A 19941-nucleotide genomic window follows, 5' to 3' on the forward strand; every position below is an offset into this window, starting at 1 on the left:
CGACGCCAACGTCATACCAATATACGACCAAAAAATTTTTAATTTTTGCGGTCGTATAAAAATAAGAAGATGTGGTATGATTGCCAATAATACAACTCTCCATAAGAGACCAAATGACATAGAAATTAACAACTACAGGTCACCGAAAGTTTGATAATAATTTGTTTTATAAAGTTTTGGCATGAACACTTTAGATATAACAAGTAATCACTGATGATACCCCGCTGAAATATTTCGGTAAACAGGAAGTTGTTGAGTGATGAATCTGAAAACGCATCACACGGTATAGCTGACTTATATAAACCCTGAAACCAAATTTCAGAAATCCTTGTCAAGTAGTTCCTGAGAAAAATGTGACGAAAATTTTCAACTTAGCTATCATGTGTAAAATAATACAAGTATTCGGTAAACAGGAAATTGTTGAGTGATGAATCTGATAACACATCACACAGTGTAACTTATTATATAAACCCTGAAACCAAATTTCAGAAATCCTTATCAAGTAGTTCCTGAGAAAAATGCGACGAAAATATTCATGGGACAGACGGATGGACTGACGGAAGGACAGACAGAGGTAAAACAGTATACCCCCCTTTTTTAAAGCGGGGGTATAAATAGCATAAAAATTTGCAATAAAATGTCATTTTGCTTCTGAATATGAAATATTGACATACCATCAAAATTTTAGAGGTAAAATGACCAGTTAACATCAATTTTGAAAATATTACCATTAAGTTATAGAATTAGTCTTAAGAGATTAATTAAATGATTGAATTTTTAAAATTTGATATTATCTAAAATGCTTTTGCATGCTTTACATCATAAATTCCTTAAGTTTATAGATAATAAATTATTTTTTAAGATGTATGGTTAGCTAAGCTTGTGCATTCTTTTCAATGTTTAATTAGTGCCTTCCTTATTATGAAACATATCATTGTCTCATACACATTACCAATATATCTTTATTTCTATATCTATGAAAATAACAAAAATAAAAATGCAAAAAAGACTTTTCAGTTGTAAACAAACCTCTTTTTCAGCTTCATCCATCATTAATCCAAAACTGGTCATGTGATTACAGGAGCAGACTACATACATCTGTTTGATGACTTTGACATCTGTAGGGTCTTCTGGATTAACCTCTTTGACATCTAGTTCGTATCTGCTATCAACTGAGCAACCCTGGTTTGACCACTGACCCCCTCCGTTAAACTGCCAGAAAACACACTGAGGATCTGTGCGATTTTTGTTGACAGCTTGTTTGAAAGTGAGTTTGATAGGTTGTTTTAACCCACCACTGTGTATCTGTCCTTGATCCCGTATCTTAATTGTCACTAATGGAGCATTTAGGTTGACTGGTCTATCACTGACAATTCTGTAATGGTAAATAAATGAATATAAACTAAGTGAACAAGTAAATTTGTAAAAATAAATTAGTCAAACCTGTAATAAGCAGTCACTCATGGAATGTATTAAAAGTGACCCCTCAAAAAGAGGTGACCTTTTAAAAAAGGTCATGAAAAATTGTGATATTGACTTGGCTGGGAAAGTGACCATTAAAGACAGGTGACAGCTGAAACAAGCTGACCGTTAAGACAGGTTTGACTGTAGTACAATCTACAGTAGAGCTGTATTGTTATGAAAGGTTATGAAAAATTGTGATATTGACTTGGCTGGGAAAGTGACCATTAAAGACAGGTGACAGCTGAAACAAGCTGACTGTTAAGACAGGTTTGACTGTAGTACAATCTACAGTAGAGCTGTATTGTTTGTTGCATGTTACAATACTTATTTCTTATTCTATTTCAGGTTTCTATTTCTTTAATGCAAGTATTTTAAATTGCTCAAAATAAAAAGTATTCCTATAAACTTCATATTTGTAGGTCTTTTTTTGCCTATTAGGGAATTTGATGTAGATCTTGGATCTTTTGTCATCTCTATGCTAATATCTTTCAAAAGTTGTCTTGAACTAAGGAATTCACATATGAAATGGAAGCTTTTAAAACATCATTGATACCAAAGATTTTTTGGTGTGTTGTTTTCATTTCATAATAGCAGGTGTACAATATCAATGTGTGTGCTTTCTTTCTGCGAAAGTTTCAAAGATCTAGTTTGAAAACTATAGGAGTTAATAGGTAAAATTAAATAAAATTACCCACTTCTCTCAGCCAACCAACCAGACATCACCATGCAATAAGTAGGTCTAAACTTAGTGCAACTCTACAAATAAGAACAAGTTAAAGTGATTTACCTTACATCCTCCTGGTATCTGTTGGGTAACAAGTTCCCCAGAGTCTTGTACATTACAAATGCAATATGAGACTGCGGCACATGTCTGTTTTCAAATATCTGGGATATCAGTGCTGCAAAAATAAAATAATATCATTTCACATAAACATACAATGTTTCTTTATTATTTTTTTAAAAATGAATACTGCTAACGATTGCTGAACAGCAAAATGTTTGGTTCTTAATATAAGCATACAAAGGAAATTTTTTTTTAATATAAAATTCATTCATATGGGGTAGCATTATCCTCTTTTTTCCATATAATTTCCATAAAAGTCAGCAAAAACTTATTTATTATATTTAAATTTATATACATTATAAACAAATAAACAAAAAAGCAAATCTATAATAAGAAGGTAAGCAAGCCATCTGTAAGCTTTTGAAAATCAAGCATATTAAAACATGTTCTATTGAAATAGAAATCTGAAATGTGTTATAATAGTGGTGTTAATTTTTCTAATCAAAATAATATCAGCTACCAAACAAGGACTTGTTCTTTTTTTTTAATTGTGTGACATTACTTCAGCAAAAATTTTAATAGCAGTAGACATTACCGAGCTTCTCAAAATGATATTCATAAATTTGATTTATTTTGGTCTTTGTGAATCAAATCAGTAATTTTTAATAGAAGTAGAATTTTTGAAGCTTCTGAAATTAGGGAATCAATTTTCATATTTGATATCAGATTAAATTTTAAAGGTCATTAGGTTCATTCATATATATGATACTATGTCAAATCTGCCATGTATATTCACCAGATTTCTAAAAGAAGCAACTAGCTTCACTATAAGCTAAGGTTTAATATCTAATTATGTAATTTTTACTACATCCATTGTCTAAATTGTAGTTATGGAAAATGTAGCAACATGTGTATATGCAAGCTAACCCATAAACAAAGGATTAAATCTTAAACGGAATAAATAATTCAATAAGAATTTAGAATTTAGAGTATACATTTGATGCATAATTTGTTAGTTTCAACAGGTTCTCAATTGGAGTTCGTATTCCTGGATTGGTATATACTAGCTCAAAAATAAGTCTTTAGAATAAATGTCTAAACTTCGGAGTAATAACTGGGAAACAGAAATTTCCTAAAATATTCTCAGCGGGAGATAATTAGTTAATTGGACCAATCATGCTTTGCCTTTCAATTTTAGTTCAAAAGACCATGTTCTAAATGAACATCAACAGGATATTGTTAAAGAATGTGGATGGATTTTATTGCATACTAACTTTCATGTTAAAAAATGTCTTGAATTTCTTGTTTTTGCAATACACATGTAAGCATTAAAAAAAATTCTTAAATTGAAATTCGCCCTTAAAATTCAATGAAACTGAGTTATTCCACAAATAATTATCCACATTAAACTACATGTTGCTATATTCCAGTTGGTAAAAGTTATCTATTAAAACATTGTTAGGACTACACAGTACACATATCTTACCAGGATTCTCCTCAGCTAAAAACACACAATTCACAGTTAATACAACATGCTACATCAAGTATTTTCTAAAATAGTAGATCTAAGGCTTCAATGTCTCAAATTATTCCATAATGTCCACCTTAGATCTACCTCTAAAATTAGTTACATTCAACAACACTGACATACAACCTATCCTAATCCCCACTTACTATCTATACATGCTTGTAAAAATATGTGTTGTGAAGTTATGATCAAATGAAACAAATTCATTCACCAAACTCAAAACAAAATCAGATGCATTTAATATACATAAAGCTTATGAAAAATTGTGAAAATGCTGCAAGTGACAAAAAAATAATCATTATTTCAAAATAATACAATTGAACGGCATAAATATTTCATAAAATTCAAACAAAAACATTTTCTTTATACTCTATGTATAACACATTATCTCATTCAAGATGCAAGTATGGTCCTAAATCTAAAATGTCAACTAACCTGCAACAGACTGTTCTGAAAACAGGACAGCACTAGGTAGATCTACATGTGTTTCATCATCATAAGTTGACTTCTGTACAATATTATCAAATTTGGGAATTTCCAAGGAGCTGAAGTTACTTTTATTCACAGTATCCATCATTAGCACTGGGAAAAAAGAGCATTAATCTTAATTTGAAGTCAATTTAGAATTCAATACAGCAAAAATAAATAACATCACATGATGATTTCACACATTAGTTGTCAATTTATGAATAGCAACAGTAGTTTTACAACATTAGTAATATTCACAAGTTTAGAGACCAGACAATGATCTAGGGTTCTTAAGTGGATGCCACAAGATGACTTCTCTGCAAAAGTCATACCAGGTGTGACCTACTGTTTTAGGAGATAGAAAACCTATACAAGTTTAGACCAATAGACAAATGGGGATGAACTATAGCATAGTGTATGACTCTCAAGCTTATTTATGTATTATGTATGGACTGATATACATGATAATGGTCTTCTATTCTAACTCACAAAATAATTTCAAAATTGTAGTTGAATACTTGTAAAGTTGGGGTTTATGACAGATTTTCAGCTAGCACTTGCAGGGGCATAAATGTACAAAATTAAAATCACCTTAAAAGTAAATTTTCGAGACCTGTAAAATTAGAATCATGAAATCTAATTTGATTTATTTATTCTACTGACAGATAGTTCCTCAGTTAACTATCCTCAATCCTCAACTTATCTATTGATTTACCAGTATTTAAATTAACCTAGAGTCTAGAGTAAGAACATTCCTAACTTACCAACGCGAGCAGATACAACGCTATATGGAATTTTATGTAGCTCATCTAAAGTTGTCAGTAACTTTTCAGTGTAAGTTTCTAATTTCTGGAGGAGGACATCTGATGTTTGCAGTCTCTTCCAATCCTCACTGTATTGTGGATCCAAAATAACACTCAAAGCATCTAGTAAATTCTAAAATAAAACCATCAGGGTTAGTATTTATACAGTAGTATTTTGCTTTCACATTCTTTTTTACAACATTTGAATCTTTTTTATTTCTAGTTAACTTACTTTTGTAGATTTTTTCTAAAAGGTAAAATTTTAAAATTTACAAGAGTAAGTAAATTGTTGTCTTCAGAAGTTGAGGGAGCTTTAATAGTAAGCATCTATGACACAGAATAAAATACATAAAAGATCACAGTGTTATAATAGTCTTGTTTACATGCTTCTTCACTTAAGATTTCATATAAATTACTCCTGAAGTATAGAATGTGGCTGACAACAAAAGATACATTGGGTAGGCATAGTCTATCAAACAATATGTAAAAATTCTACCTGGTTATGCTTCACATTTAAGTGCTGGTCTTTATAAGAATCAGGCAATTAAGAAAAATTTCAAAACATGGCAGAAAAAAACCTACAGACCTAACCACCCTATTTTGAAGGTACCCTCATCCAGAGTTAGAAATGGTAGGTCTTTCGTTTCTGCATGTCTGGCAATTTGAGAAATATCTAGATAAATTTTGGTTAGAATGATAGCAAATTACAGAGTTATCTTCCCTTAATTGTTAATTTCTAGTGCATTTCAACCAAAATATATCTTGAATTACCAGAACAGGGAAAGGAAAGGAATGTTATATTCATGCACCATTATACATTCCAAACTTAAATAAATATAAAGCTGAGTGGGTTTTAGTTTGTCATGTATTCACCACTGCCTGATTCTTAGGCAGATTGGCACTTAAGTATAGCTATAATATATCCTTATAATAGGTGGGTAGATCCATCATACTACTGATAAAACAACCCATTCCTTTACTATAGTCATATACCTGAACATATTTCCCATCTTGCTCTGATGTAAGATTCATGCCTGTCTGTTTAAGTTCATAGTCCAATAAAGTCATTATGATTCTGTAAGTGATATCTAGATCCTGACCAAACAATATTTGTGCAGCTTGTAGTGACTCAGCTAATGTTTTCATAGTGGTCTTGGCTACAAATGGATTCAGTTTTAACTTTCCTTCTTCTATCAGTCTAATCTGTAACAAAGAACAACATCCATGAATGGTTCAATTGTGTACATAGTTATAACCAGTTGTTATAACAATGTCAGTGGCAGAGTGGTCTAGGTAGTTCATCTACTTTATCACAAGCCTGTCAACATTTAGATTGTGAGTTTGAGCCCTGAACATTCAACTCCAATCTTAACTGACTAGGATTGTCAGTTTCCTGCAGAATGGTACTCTCTGGGCACTACAGATTCTTCCATCAATAAAAACTGACTGCCACGATATAGCAGAAAGTGGCCTTAAGCACCAAAATCAATAAATCATATAACAGTGTCTGTATATTGACAATTTGTAAAGCAAGGGTACCAGTATCTATGATCTATTAAACTCATAGATATACTATGAAACCTAAAAAGACAGCAGTCTAAAAGAACATCCAATCAAAGTGCAAATAAAAAGAAATGTAAAACTCTTCCAACGTTTAAAAAAATCCCTAAATTTGGTTAAGTTTTTGCAGTATGCATAACAAAAGAATATTCACTTTTACATCTCAAATGTGTCAATATAAATATCTGGTACCAATTTCTCTCATTTTAGTTCATTTCGATGATAAATCTGTCAACGAATTATCATTCACAAACCAGGTACTTAATATATAATCAATGATTTTCTCACTGGAAATTTGACCAATTAATGACCTAGTTATATATGCTGGAAATTTGACCAATCAATGACTTGAAAACAAACCTGTTCCAATAATTTGGTCAAGCCTGAACTGGTACAGTTAGTAAAGTCTGGTTCATCCCAAAGCCTTGTCTCATGGCTGCAGTTTCTTTTAGCATCACCTGAAGAAAAAAAAAACATTCATATTAAAACATATTTCTAAGATTGATCAGAACAGTAGCTCTTCTTATCATTTTTAATATTTTTATGGCTACGGTTTTAGAAAAATAACTAAATTTTCCAATAGTTTCAGCATTCCAAGTAAACAAAATAAATGGTAGACTGATCTTAAAGTCTGATAAATATATAAATAGTTTCAGAATTTTTTTTGTGCTCAATCCTTCTTTGTTCTTCAAAATCTATATATTAAAATTGAGAATGGAAATGGAGAATGTGTCAAAGAGACAACAACCGACAAAAGAGCAGAAAACAGCTGAAGGCCACCAATGGGTCTTCAACACAACGAGAAAATCCCGCACCTGGAAGAGGGCTTTAGCTGGCCCCTAAACAAACGTGTGTACTAGTTCAATGAAAATGGATGTCACACTAAACTCCAAAACATATAAATGAACTAAAACAAGCATTCTGTGAGTATTACCTGGCAATACATAGTTCCCTACCGGTTAAAAATTTATTGTACTGGAACAAAATGCTAACTTGATCTATAACTTGTCAAGGTTTCAACTATATAACTAATATCTGGTCAATATCTTCAACATGTTCAAGCATTACGAAAAAAATGTGGAAAATTGATTACTTATGTGAATTTTCTAAGTCTAAGGACAACAACTATGCACAAAATAATTAGACTGGACAAAAATTCGAACTTGATCTGTAACTTGTCATGATAAAACTATATACCAATCATTAAATCAATATCTTCAAGCATGACAAAAAAAAGTGCGGAAAACTGATTATTTGAGTGAATTTTCTAAGTTCAAGGACCATAACTCTGCACAAAATCGCCAGACCAGAACAAAATTCGAACTTGATCTGTAACTTGTCATGATAAAACAATACACCAAATATCAAATCAATATCTTCAAGCACGAAGAAAAAAGTGTGGAAAACTGATTTGATGGATGGACAGACAGACAGAGTGCAAACCTAAAGTTCCCTTTGACTTCATTGGTAGGGGACTAATTAATAAACATACAAGACTAACAAAGGCTAGAGGCTCCTGACTTGGGACAGGTACAAAAATGTGGTGGGGTTAAACATGTTTTGTGAGATCTCAACCCTTCCCTATACCTCTAGTCAATGTAGAATAAACAAACACACAGCAGTACGCGCAGTAAAACTCAGTTTAAAAGAAGTCTGAGTCTGATGTCAGAATAGGTAACAAAAGAAACTTTTTATCATCATGAGAGGTATCTATCAATCCACCAAAATCCAATTCACATCCCAAAAGCTAGTCTATACAATACAAGGTGTACCCCCTGATGTTACATTCCTTCCCAAATCTACAATATGTATTGATCTTACTAACCTTTTCCTCCATGTGGACAGTCTCTGATTCTGACATATCCATGCTGTGTACCATCCCACCATACACCTCCTAGATAGTTTCTGGGACAGACATCATATACCACTGAAAGATACATTAAACATTACCAAATAATGTCAACTCATCATTTGCCTATTATAAGTACTTTTTCTCATGCCTGTTAAATCAGATAACTTTAACTAAGAATTACTAATGGCATTATGTACTAAAACAGTATATTGCTATAGATGCTTGAGCCAGAAAAGAATTAATTATTTAGTATATTTTAATATTATTACCTGTACAGCCTTTTTCTTTTTCTTGTAAAGTGATACCAGCATAAGGACTTTCACACTGATTACACTGTCGACCAATCACAGATTCCATACAAGGACATTGGCCTGTCACAGGATGACACGTGTCATTAATGGCACCCTTCATGTAACAGTCACATGGGAAACATCTATCACTTCCAACTGGGCGATAATGGTTAGACTGAAACAATATTATAAACATGCTTATAAATCCTAAAAAAAAAGCAATTTATGTTTGTTTATTCATCTTTTCTCCTTTTATCATTAAAATCCTTAAAAAAAGTGAAATACAAAAACATTAATATATTTCATTAAAATTGACTTAATCAAAATATGAAATCTGGACTTGAGATTTTGATACTTACTGATATTATATCACAACCACATTTACACAACATAATACAAATTTCGCTATGTTTAAATATTAATTAAATTTTATTCAAGACAAATGAGAATAAAGTGTTTTCAAAAGAACTACTTTAAATATATTGTTTACTAACCTTGCATCTACACTCTCTCTTCGTAGTGCCACAGTGACCAGAGAATCCTTTGTCCTCGGGACAATTACATGGTCCACAGATTGGAAAGCCGTACCAGTTGTCTGGGCATGGTTGTAAGAGAACTTCATCACAATACTGTCCACTCTGTAATTCCCCACATTCACAATGGTAACCATACAAATTTTGTGAAGGACTTCTACAGAATGCAAAGTTTTCACAAGGATTGTAATTCTGGCAGATATCCTGACAATTTGGTCCAATAGTACCTAAAAATAAGATAAGCAAATACTCAGGTGTATATCATATGATGCAAAATTCTGTTTGCCTACAATGCAGGTGTTTGCAAATTGTCATTGTCATACGTTTCTGTAGGTCTAAGATAAACTTGTATGCAATATATTCTTAAATTGACAGGCTATTTTTAATGTACATCATCAACTTTTCTACCACTAATGTTAAAATGATTTTGTAACATGCACAGCATTTGTCAAAACTCTTTTTGTTTTACAAAACACAACGTTGATTACGTTTGTATGTTTGTTTGATAGCTGTGTATTTCTGTACAATTTTATGAGTCATATTTACTTGACAAAAGCACATGTTAAAACAACAACATTCTCTGAGTAATTGACATATTAAGTTGTGTATAATTAGGGTTTTTATACCATGGGGTATTTTCTGAGAAGGGGTTGGGTATCATACATGCCTACAGTCTTACTATGCCATATTTGTAACTTGAATAGAAAAATTATGAAACAGAACTACAAGTAGGTGTATTGATTTTGTGTCATGAAGTAATACACCACACTCCACCTTTTATTTTAATAATGTAAATAGTTCAAAATATATGATAGCATTAAAATCCATGAACTACACAAATTGATATGTCAACTCAGAAACAACATTTGTCATATTTCTTTAGTATTTTAGAATTACTGTGGATTCATTATTATTCGTGGGAGACCATTTTTTTTATGGTTTTCGTGGGTATAGGTGAAACACAAATTTCGATGTTCATCCAAATAATAACTTTATTATTAGTATCTGTAAATACAAAATTGTAAACCAAATTTACAATGTGTTCCGATAAATGTGAACAATATGCATAACTGAAATATTCACATGCAACCGAGATATAATCTGACATTTACTGATATACCAAAATGCGGCCTTTAAGCCAGACTGAATACTATATTTGAAATACTAAAAATATCTTTGCTTGAATCGAAACATTTAAACATGACAAAAAGAATAAATATATTGAATACATATATCCGGTGACATAAAAATAAATCAACTTACCTGGTGGGCATTTACAAGAATATTGTTCCCACTCATCTACACAAGTTGCTCCATTACTACATGGGTTCTTGGAACATGGATTGTCAACAACACATCCTTCACGTGCTTGGTGTACATCAGGTTTAGTCAGACCTGTATAACCATTGTTTCCTACCAGGGCATTCTACACATTGAAACATATTTACTTTTTATTCTGTATCTATTATTTATACTACTTTGTTCAAATCAAAACTGTCAATATATTAGAGCATATGATAAGTAATATTTCATGTAATGTCTTAGAGCTATTTCCCTAATGCTTTTAATTTACAGGTTTGGTTGGCTTGCTTGTTTTGTTTGTATAAATGTTTGCTGAAGCATTGTAATTAAGATTGACATCTGCAAACAATAGATAGACGGGGCTTCAGCTTGTTTACATTATGCAGAGTAGATGTCAATCTTAATTACAATGCTTCAGCAAACATTTATACAAACAAAGCAAGCAAGCCAACCAAACCTTTAAACTACAAGCATTAGGAAAATAGCTCAAATTCCAAGAACTTATTTCTAGTAAGAGCACTTGGTACTTTTTTGTGTCAAAAGAATGGCTATATTCTCTTCCAATAAAACAAAGATATGCATGCTGAACAAATTATAGCACTAACACATTTCCATGTTCAGTGAACTTTTACTGGCAATCATACCATATATCCTTACTCTACATTTAACCTGATACATGACAGATGGATCAAATTTGAATTTCTAATTTTACAGTATATATTTGTACAGCTTTTTCTATATTTCATCATCTTATGAAGACAGTATTTTTAACTAGAAAAGATGTTAATGAAGACTGAATTACTCGTTTATCATATCAACTTGTGAAAAGAGACAAATTACTAAATAAAAAAGTCTCAAAAACCAAAATAAAAAAGTGAACTTTCAAACAGGTCATGTTTTTTTTTAGAAATACTTATACACCAGCATTGTTCCTTTTTTTCATCACCAAAATGGTGTTCAAATATAGCTCACAAGATGTTAAAATATTTAGTTGTTGCAGTTACTCAATTAATTGTTAATGAATTTATATCACATACCAATATCAAGAAGACTTACTACCTGAACAGTAATAAGCATTTACCTGAACACAACCTGTAAACTGATTGATGACTGGTCCTGTTCCCTGTCTCTGGCCACCAACAATCACTTGCTGGATCTGTTTACCTGCTATGGTGGACTGGATTGTAAAGGTCTTCTGCAAGGAAAAATATACATCATGTTCACTTTGTAAGAAAAAATAGGCTTTATTAGTTAACTTATAATTAGCCAATAAAAAAAAAGCAATGGTTGAAACTGAAGAAGTTAAAACACAAAATGAATAACCTCCATAGAGAAGGTTGTTGAAAATTGATTCAATTTCACCATTTAGACCATCTGTAAAAAAATTTCCAAATATGTACACAAACAGATAGGCATATCATTTATCTTTATATACACAAACATTATAGAAAGATTGAAGGACAAGAGTTAAAAACAGTAGGAAGAGCTGACAACACATTACAGGTACCCTAATAAAAAATTAAAACCTGGATGCTACTGAAATTCCAATACCTTTACAATGTTAAAACATTGATTGATTGATTGATTGGTGAATAATAAAACTTTCAGCGCTATTGTGCTATTTCATGGTGATCAGTTTTTATTGGTGGAGGAATGCCATAGTGCTAGCAGAGAACCACCGTCTCCACATTTTTTTAAAAGTCTGTTCTAAAACTTACTGTCCAATGGCCGTAGTCTAAGATCTGTATCAGTTCTGATGAAACTTTGAGCCAGCGAACTTCAAAATAATGCCATGAACCATCATTGACCTTGACATGATCAAATACGAATCCAACATTACCATTACTGTCTGTATAATTATAGTGGATGTAACCATCTTCCAACTGAAATTACAAATTCAAATATTGTAAAATTCATCTTCAAATAGGTTACTGAAATTAAACAAGAGTGCACACGCTGAAATGTCTCGCCTTCTTTATTAATCATTGATATTATGTTGATAGTCCTAAATATAAAGCTTTATTACAACTGTCACATAAACTTAACATTAACCAAGTAAACTAAACATTGACCAATGAACCATGAAAATGAGGTCAAGGTCAGATGAACCATGCTAGGCAGGCATGTACAGCTAACAATTCTTCCATACAACAAATATAGTTGACCTATTGCTTATAGTTTAAGAAAAACAGACCAAAACACAAAAACTTAACACTGAGCAATGAACATTGAAAATGAGGTCAAGGTCAAATAAAACCTGCGTGACTGACATATAGATCATAAAATATTTCCATACACCAAATATAGTTGAACTATTGCATATAGTATTAGAAAAAAAAACCAAAACTCAAAAACTTAACTTTGACCACTGAACCATGAAAATGAGGTCAAGGTAAGATGACACCTGCCAGCTAGACATGTACACCTTACAATCATTCCATACACCAAATATAGCTGACCTATTGCATGCAGTATTAGAAAGAAAGACCAAAACTCAAAAACTTAACTTTGACCACTGAACCATGAAAATGAGGTCAAGGTCAGATGACACCTGCCAGCTAGACATGTACACCTTACAATCATTCCATACACCAAATATAGTAGACCTATTGCATACAGTATAAGAAAAACAGACCAAAACACAAAAACTTAACTATAACCACTGAACCATGAAAATGAGGTCAAGGTCAGATGACACCTGCCAGTTTGACATGTACACCTTACAGTCCTTCCATACACCGAATATACTAGACCTATTGCTTATAGTATCTGAGATATGGACTTGACCACGAAAACTTAACCTTGTTCACTGATCCATGAAATGAGGTCGAGGTCAAGTGAAAACTGTCTGACGGGCATGAGGACCTTGCAAGGTACGCACATACCAAATATAGTTATCCTATTACTTATAATAAGAGAGAATTTAACATTACAAAAAATCTGAACTTTTTTTTCAAGTAGTCACTGAACCATGAAAATGAGGTCAAGGACATTGGACATGTGACTGACGGAAACTTCGTAACATGATACGAAATAACAAATATAAAGCTTTTAAGAAGTTAGCTAACGCCGCCGCTGCCGGATCGCTATCCCTTTGTTGAGCTTTCTGCGACAAAAGTCGCAGGCTCGACAAAAAACTGTCTTCACTCTTTCTCCCTCTGCAATCTTTTACAAATTGAAACCTGATGCCTACAGTACAATATACTTTAGTAGTTACACAAGTGTACAGCATCATAAAGCAAGCAAATCTACACTTAACGATATACGAATCTACAGAAATGTTGTAAAGTTTTGATTCACACCAATGTGAACAGTATGAGACTTGGCATTTAGACTTACACATTTGTAGAAATGACAACGGATATATATTTGCAACAAAAACCCCAAAAATCTAAATTGTTTAATTTTACATGGTATGAATCATTTCCATCAAATTTTGGTCCATTCCATTGAAAGCTTTATGAGATTCTGAAAAAATGTCCTTGACCCTTAGAATAAGCAAATTGTTTTTGTCTTCAATGAAGCAACATAAATTTATCACTAACCTGTTCCAATGAAATATCATTAAAGAACTGAAATTCAATATACTAATCAACCCTACAGCATAGTGTAAAACATATTTGCATGAGAAGATATTCCACCAGTTATCACATAGTGTAAAACATACCTGCATGAGAACAGATATTCCAGCAGTTATCACATTTTGTAAAACATACCTGCATGAGAACAGATATTCCACCAGTTATCTCATAGTGTAAAACATACCTGCATGAGAACAGATATTCCACCAGTTATCACATAGTGTAAAACATACCTGCATGAGAACAGATATTCCACCAGTTATCACATAGTGTAAAACATACCTGCATGAGAACAGATATTCCACCAGTTATCACATTTTGTAAAACATACCTGCATGAGAACAGATATTCCACCAGTTATCTCATAGTGTAAAACATACCTGCATGAGAACAGATATTCCACCAGTTATCACATAGTGTAAAACATACCTGCATGAGAACAGATATTCCACCAGTTATCACATAGTGTAAAACATACCTGCATGAGAACAGATATTCCACCAGTTATCACATAGTGTAAAACATACCTGCATGAGAACAGATATTCCACCAGTTATCACATTTTGTAAAACATACCTGCATGAGAACAGATATTCCACCAGTTATCACATAGTGTAAAACATACCTGCATGAGAACAGATATTCCACCAGTTATCACATTTTGTAAAACATACCTGCATGAGAACAGATATTCCACCAGTTATCACTATATGCATGAGTACACCATTGGTACTACGTGTACGGAAAGAAATACCATTATGCCAGTCCAAATAAATGGTAGGACTTGGAAGTGAAGAAGGTTGGTAAGACAAGTATCCAGTTCCTTCAAGTCGCCTTGGTCCCTCAGATATGTCTGAAAAATATAAAAATATAAATCCTACAAAAAACACAGAACATAGGATGTTATGTCTTAAATTGGCATGCATGTATAGTGTGAAAAACATTTTTGAAAAAAGAACTTTATTCATTTAGAAAACATTTATATATAAAGAAATACTCATTTGCTTTATGAAATTTTTTAACTTTAATGAATATAATATAAAACTGAAACAGAAGAATGCAAAACCATGACTATGGCATCAGTTGAACCTTTGACAAAAATAATCCAAGATGAGTGCTATAGGTGAAAGCAGTCAAGCTAAATCCTATTTCATGGGAACTCATGCACCAAATACCCATATAAAATGTTAATAACTATATCCAGTTTAGCATTGAATAAAAGAACTAGTTAAATGAAATTCTTTACTCAGGCCATAAAAAATTATTTCATTTCAGTTTTTCATTCATTTCAAATCATGAAAGGCTGACATTTTCTCTCTCTTAGTTTTACATAGAAAGATATGAATGATTTACATATACAAACATATCTTAAACAATGTTTCCATGAAATGATAAAATGAAAACTGAAGAAACTTTGATGGCTGTAAATTCAGGAGGTAGCATTGATAAATTCATTATATTTGACCTTTTTTTGAATTATAACAAGTATATTGAAATAAACAAAGACATAAATAGTATCAGTATGATCTACAATTCACTGATGAAAATCAGAACATAAGTTGGACACCAGAAATATGTTTCAACTAATCCAAGGTAAAAATAAACAAGAGTGCACACACTGAAATGTCTCGCCTGCTTTACTGACCATTGATTTTATGTTGATAGTCCTAAATATAAAGCTTTACTACAAGTATCACATAAACTTAACATGATCCAAGAAAATGAGGTCAAGGACAGATAAACCAAACTGGAAATACATGTACACCTTACAATCATTCCATACACCAAATATAGTAGACCTATTGCTTATAGTTACTAAGAACGAAAAACTTAACCATGAAAACTTAACATTGACCAATGAACCATGAAAATGAGGTCAAGGTCAGATGAACCATGCCAGACAGACATGTACACCTTACAATCAATCTATGCATTAAATATATTTGACCTATTGCTTATAGTAATAGAAGAAAAGACCAAATCACAAAAACTTAACAATGAGCAATGAACCATGAAAATGAGGTCAAGGTCAAATAAGACCTGCCACACTGACATGTACATAGTAAAATATTTCCATGCACCAAATATAGTTGACCTATTGCATATAGTATTAGAAGAAAAGACCAAAACACAAAAAACTGAACTTTAACCACTGAACCATGAAAATGAGGTCAAGGTCAGATGACACCTGCCAGTTGGACATGTACACCTTACAGTCCTTCCATACAACGAATATAGTAGACCTATTGCTTATAGTATCTGATATATGGAATTGACCACGAAAACTTAAACCTTGTTCACTGATCCATGAAATGAGGTCGAGGTCAGATGAAAATTGTCTGACAGGCATGAGAACCTTGCAAGGTATGCACATACTAAATTTAGTTATCCTATTACTCATATGAGAGAAATAAACATTACAAAAAAAATATTTTCAAGTAGTCACTGAACCATGAAAATGAGCTCAAGGACAATGGACATGTGACAGACGGAAACTTCATAACATAAGGCATCTATATGCAAAGTATGAAGCATCCAGGTCTTCCACCTTCTAAAATATAAAGCTTTAAAGTAGTCAGTTAAAGCCGCCGCCACCGGATTGCTATCCCTATGTCGATCTTTCTGCAACTAAAGTCGCAGACTTGACAAAAATCCATCTTTCAAATGAGCAATATTTAAAATTATTGTAAATTTTTTACTTACTGTCTACAAACATATGTAAAAGAGATAAAATAAGACTTTAAAATCATGTTCAACTATAAAATTATAACAAGACTGTTATGTAATGGTATGAAGATAAAACTTTATCAATAATGTCAGACATTACAAAATATAAGTAAAATTGATTGTCTGAACTGATACAAAATCAATAAATCTGAAAATTTCCTCAAATTCTACTAGGAAATCCATTTAAATCCTGCAGGATTTTCTATAGATAAATAATTATAAAGATATAATTTCATTTACAAAAATATCTACCACCTACCAACAGTGCAGTCTTTGCCTTTTTTGTTTGGTCCACACTGACATATATATGTCCCCCATCCTTCATAACAAGTTCCTGAAAAGAAAAAAACAATCAAGATTTATATATTTTCCGGTCTGAATCACACCGCATTTGCTATCTAGAATTTTTTTCTGTCTCAAGAAATGAATTTAGTTTTTAATGCTACTATACAGCAATTAAAATTAACTAAGCTTCAAAGCCTGTCTTATTTTCTAGAAAATTATCTGTTGATGATGAATATTAACAATATTCAACAAAACACAACTAATCTTAAATGACTGATTTCCCATAAATTTATTCAGAATCTTCACCTTATGACCTTAAAATTACAGGTAGTCTTGATCTGCAGCTCCATTGCAATAGATCCATTTAAAAGACCTAAAGTGTACTGCAAAACAGAATAAAGTCAATTTAATTTCGAAAATAGGCATACAAACCTCCATTCTTGCAAGGATCTCCAATACAAAAGTGTTTCTTAGAATCACACCCAGGTGATGTACCAACACTAGCTACAGACTGGTTCAAATCTAGTAGTGCATTGTCTAAGTAGAAGTCTTTAATACATCCGTCAAAATCTTTGGTTTGTATCTGAAACTGGGCTGGTAACTTGGGTAAGCCACCAATCTGCAGGGGACCAGTCAGGTCAAACAGTCTGAAACAACTTTCAGATGGGTTGTCACAACTGTAATCAGAATAATAATAAAAAAATATTGATAGTAATTATCTATAAACAGAATTAAACAATATACCAGACACATTCTATTCTATTTAAGTTGTCGATGAATGTCCTAGTTTAAATATGATGTTCTTTTTATTTTTTTGCTTTTTTTGTGTGTAGTATATATTTATCCAACTGCAGAGGCTACCTTCTATAGTTTTCTGCATTAACAGGCACATTTAAAGGTAGATTTGTGTGAAAGTAAAACTGGTTTGAATTAATTCCTGTTATCCTTATAAGATTAAATTACTTTAAACGTGGAAGCTTTAACACAAGGGTTATTTTCAGTTTTATCGCAATCATGCAAAATGCATGAAAAAATATTTCCTATGCGAATAGTTGGACAACTTAACAATATAACTTATATTTAGACTAATATCATGCTTTTTTCTCCCCCCCCTCCCCTAAAGTTATTTGACCCCTATCAGTGAGTATATCATCTGTAAATGGGAATAAGATTTGACACACAGATAATCTAATATTAATCAAAGACCAAGTACAGACAAGAAAACCCTACACTCTCTGATGAAAAGGTTCGTTTTCAATCAGCAATGAATACTGAACTATCTCTAAATTATCAACTGCATAAAAATCAGCTGTTTTAAAGTTTTTAAACCTAAAACCTACATGGTAGGGAGTACTGATTTTCCTTCTGCAGCACATCTATATGTTGATGATAATCTGTGTCCATATTTGACAGTTATTGCTGTATCACAATCTTCACCTACTGTTAATGTGGCAGTCTGAAAAGAATAAACATCAAACATTGAGTTTACAGTATAATTATTTTTGTGATTTTTAAAATCTATTTTTTAGATATGAGAATATTAGGTCACTTAGGAGTAATGATATTGGGCACTGCTTAAAGCCACCTGATACAATTTTTTTCACATCAACAAAAGCACTTTTGAAATATTATTTCAAAACTTCATGTTACAGTTTTTCTTGTCTAGCCAAGTTATCATTCTATTTAATACAAAAACATTACTACAACTTCCTCTGTACTTTAATGTATGATCAAACCATAGGCATATAGCAGACTAAGTAAAGAGCTTATATGAAATATAAGACCACTGTCTACAGAATATGAATATATTGAACTGTTAAACATGATAGTCTGCAGGCTGCACGAGACAATGACTAGTTTTCTGCTAATTCATGAGGGTCTGGATTAGGTTTACAGCATAAAGGGCAAAAAAATAAAGAATAGAGAATAATTGGGTGCTAAAATATAAGCAAAATAGAATAATGGACAAAAAAATATAGAATAGAGAAAATGGCCTAAAAAATTAAAACAATATTTCAGTGTCCATGAAAACAAGTTGGTAAGGCAGTTAAATGCTTCTTAATTCATGCGGCTCATATATAGATTTATTGAATATTTCATCAAAAATTTATATTCAGCACAAAACATCAACAACTATAGAGCCATTTATAGAGAATTTTTCTATTTGTTTTATTCACTTCCTTTTTAGTATCAATAGTTCAGAGCAAATTTGGTGATAGTTACCTTCAGAAATATATAATTGCTTGTAATCTTGTTTATAGCGATTTTTAAAAACTTTAAAAGGTTTAACTGTACAAAGAGATTGATAAAAAACAATAAATCTTATTTAAAAAGAAATTCTTGTAATTAACAAAATCAGTCATTAGTCCCAATTAAACAACCTTAATTGCAATAATTTGGATTTGTACCTATACTTAAATCTTTAAAAAGAGATTAGATTGATATCTTAATTAGTTCAATTAAAAATAACTTAAAATAAATCTATGAAATATATGCGAAAATGACATATATCATCTATTCAGAAAAAAACATTTAAATACCTTACTTTTTGACAACAATACACATGTCTCCTACTAAATACAAAAATGAATGTTAATGCCAAATAAATTTGTTCTAAGTACAGGTCATATAATATTATAGGTTCTCTAACAGTGTGACTGGTACAACTTATCTACCTGCACTGAACCTAAGAAGGCATGAAATGAAATATACAAATTTGAAGTTAAATCCTCATCATGGTATTCTAACATTTAAGATCATGTAT

General features: G+C 31.8%; 1 protein-coding gene across 4 annotated transcripts in view; it reads right to left on the bottom strand.

Moving 5' to 3' along the window:
• Positions 1 to 19941, bottom strand: part of LOC127701532 (cadherin EGF LAG seven-pass G-type receptor 2-like) — a 69193-nt gene that overhangs the window by 16509 nt on the left and 32743 nt on the right. For 3 of the 4 annotated variants that reach the window (XM_052205456.1, XM_052205426.1, XM_052205445.1), the window contains exons 7-23: positions 18518 to 18633; positions 17610 to 17854; positions 17152 to 17226; positions 14840 to 15018; positions 12303 to 12467; positions 11666 to 11779; positions 10546 to 10708; positions 9244 to 9509; positions 8729 to 8924; positions 8433 to 8534; positions 6968 to 7065; positions 6041 to 6250; positions 5009 to 5180; positions 4212 to 4358; positions 3735 to 3749; positions 2252 to 2363; positions 1030 to 1375 (exon numbers count right to left, since the gene is read on the bottom strand). In XM_052205456.1, the coding sequence (XP_052061416.1) occupies positions 1030 to 1375; positions 2252 to 2363; positions 3735 to 3749; positions 4212 to 4358; positions 5009 to 5180; positions 6041 to 6250; positions 6968 to 7065; positions 8433 to 8534; positions 8729 to 8924; positions 9244 to 9509; positions 10546 to 10708; positions 11666 to 11779; positions 12303 to 12467; positions 14840 to 15018; positions 17152 to 17226; positions 17610 to 17854; positions 18518 to 18633 (2721 nt within the window). The remainder of the gene's footprint in view (positions 1 to 1029; positions 1376 to 2251; positions 2364 to 3734; positions 3750 to 4211; positions 4359 to 5008; positions 5181 to 6040; positions 6251 to 6967; positions 7066 to 8432; positions 8535 to 8728; positions 8925 to 9243; positions 9510 to 10545; positions 10709 to 11665; positions 11780 to 12302; positions 12468 to 14839; positions 15019 to 17151; positions 17227 to 17609; positions 17855 to 18517; positions 18634 to 19941) is intronic. The other variant, XM_052205436.1, reaches the window with a different exon arrangement.

Source organism: Mytilus californianus, unplaced genomic scaffold (assembly GCF_021869535.1).
Source record: "Mytilus californianus isolate M0D057914Y unplaced genomic scaffold, xbMytCali1.0.p SCAF_1, whole genome shotgun sequence".
NCBI classification, from domain to species: Eukaryota; Metazoa; Mollusca; class Bivalvia; order Mytilida; family Mytilidae; genus Mytilus; species Mytilus californianus.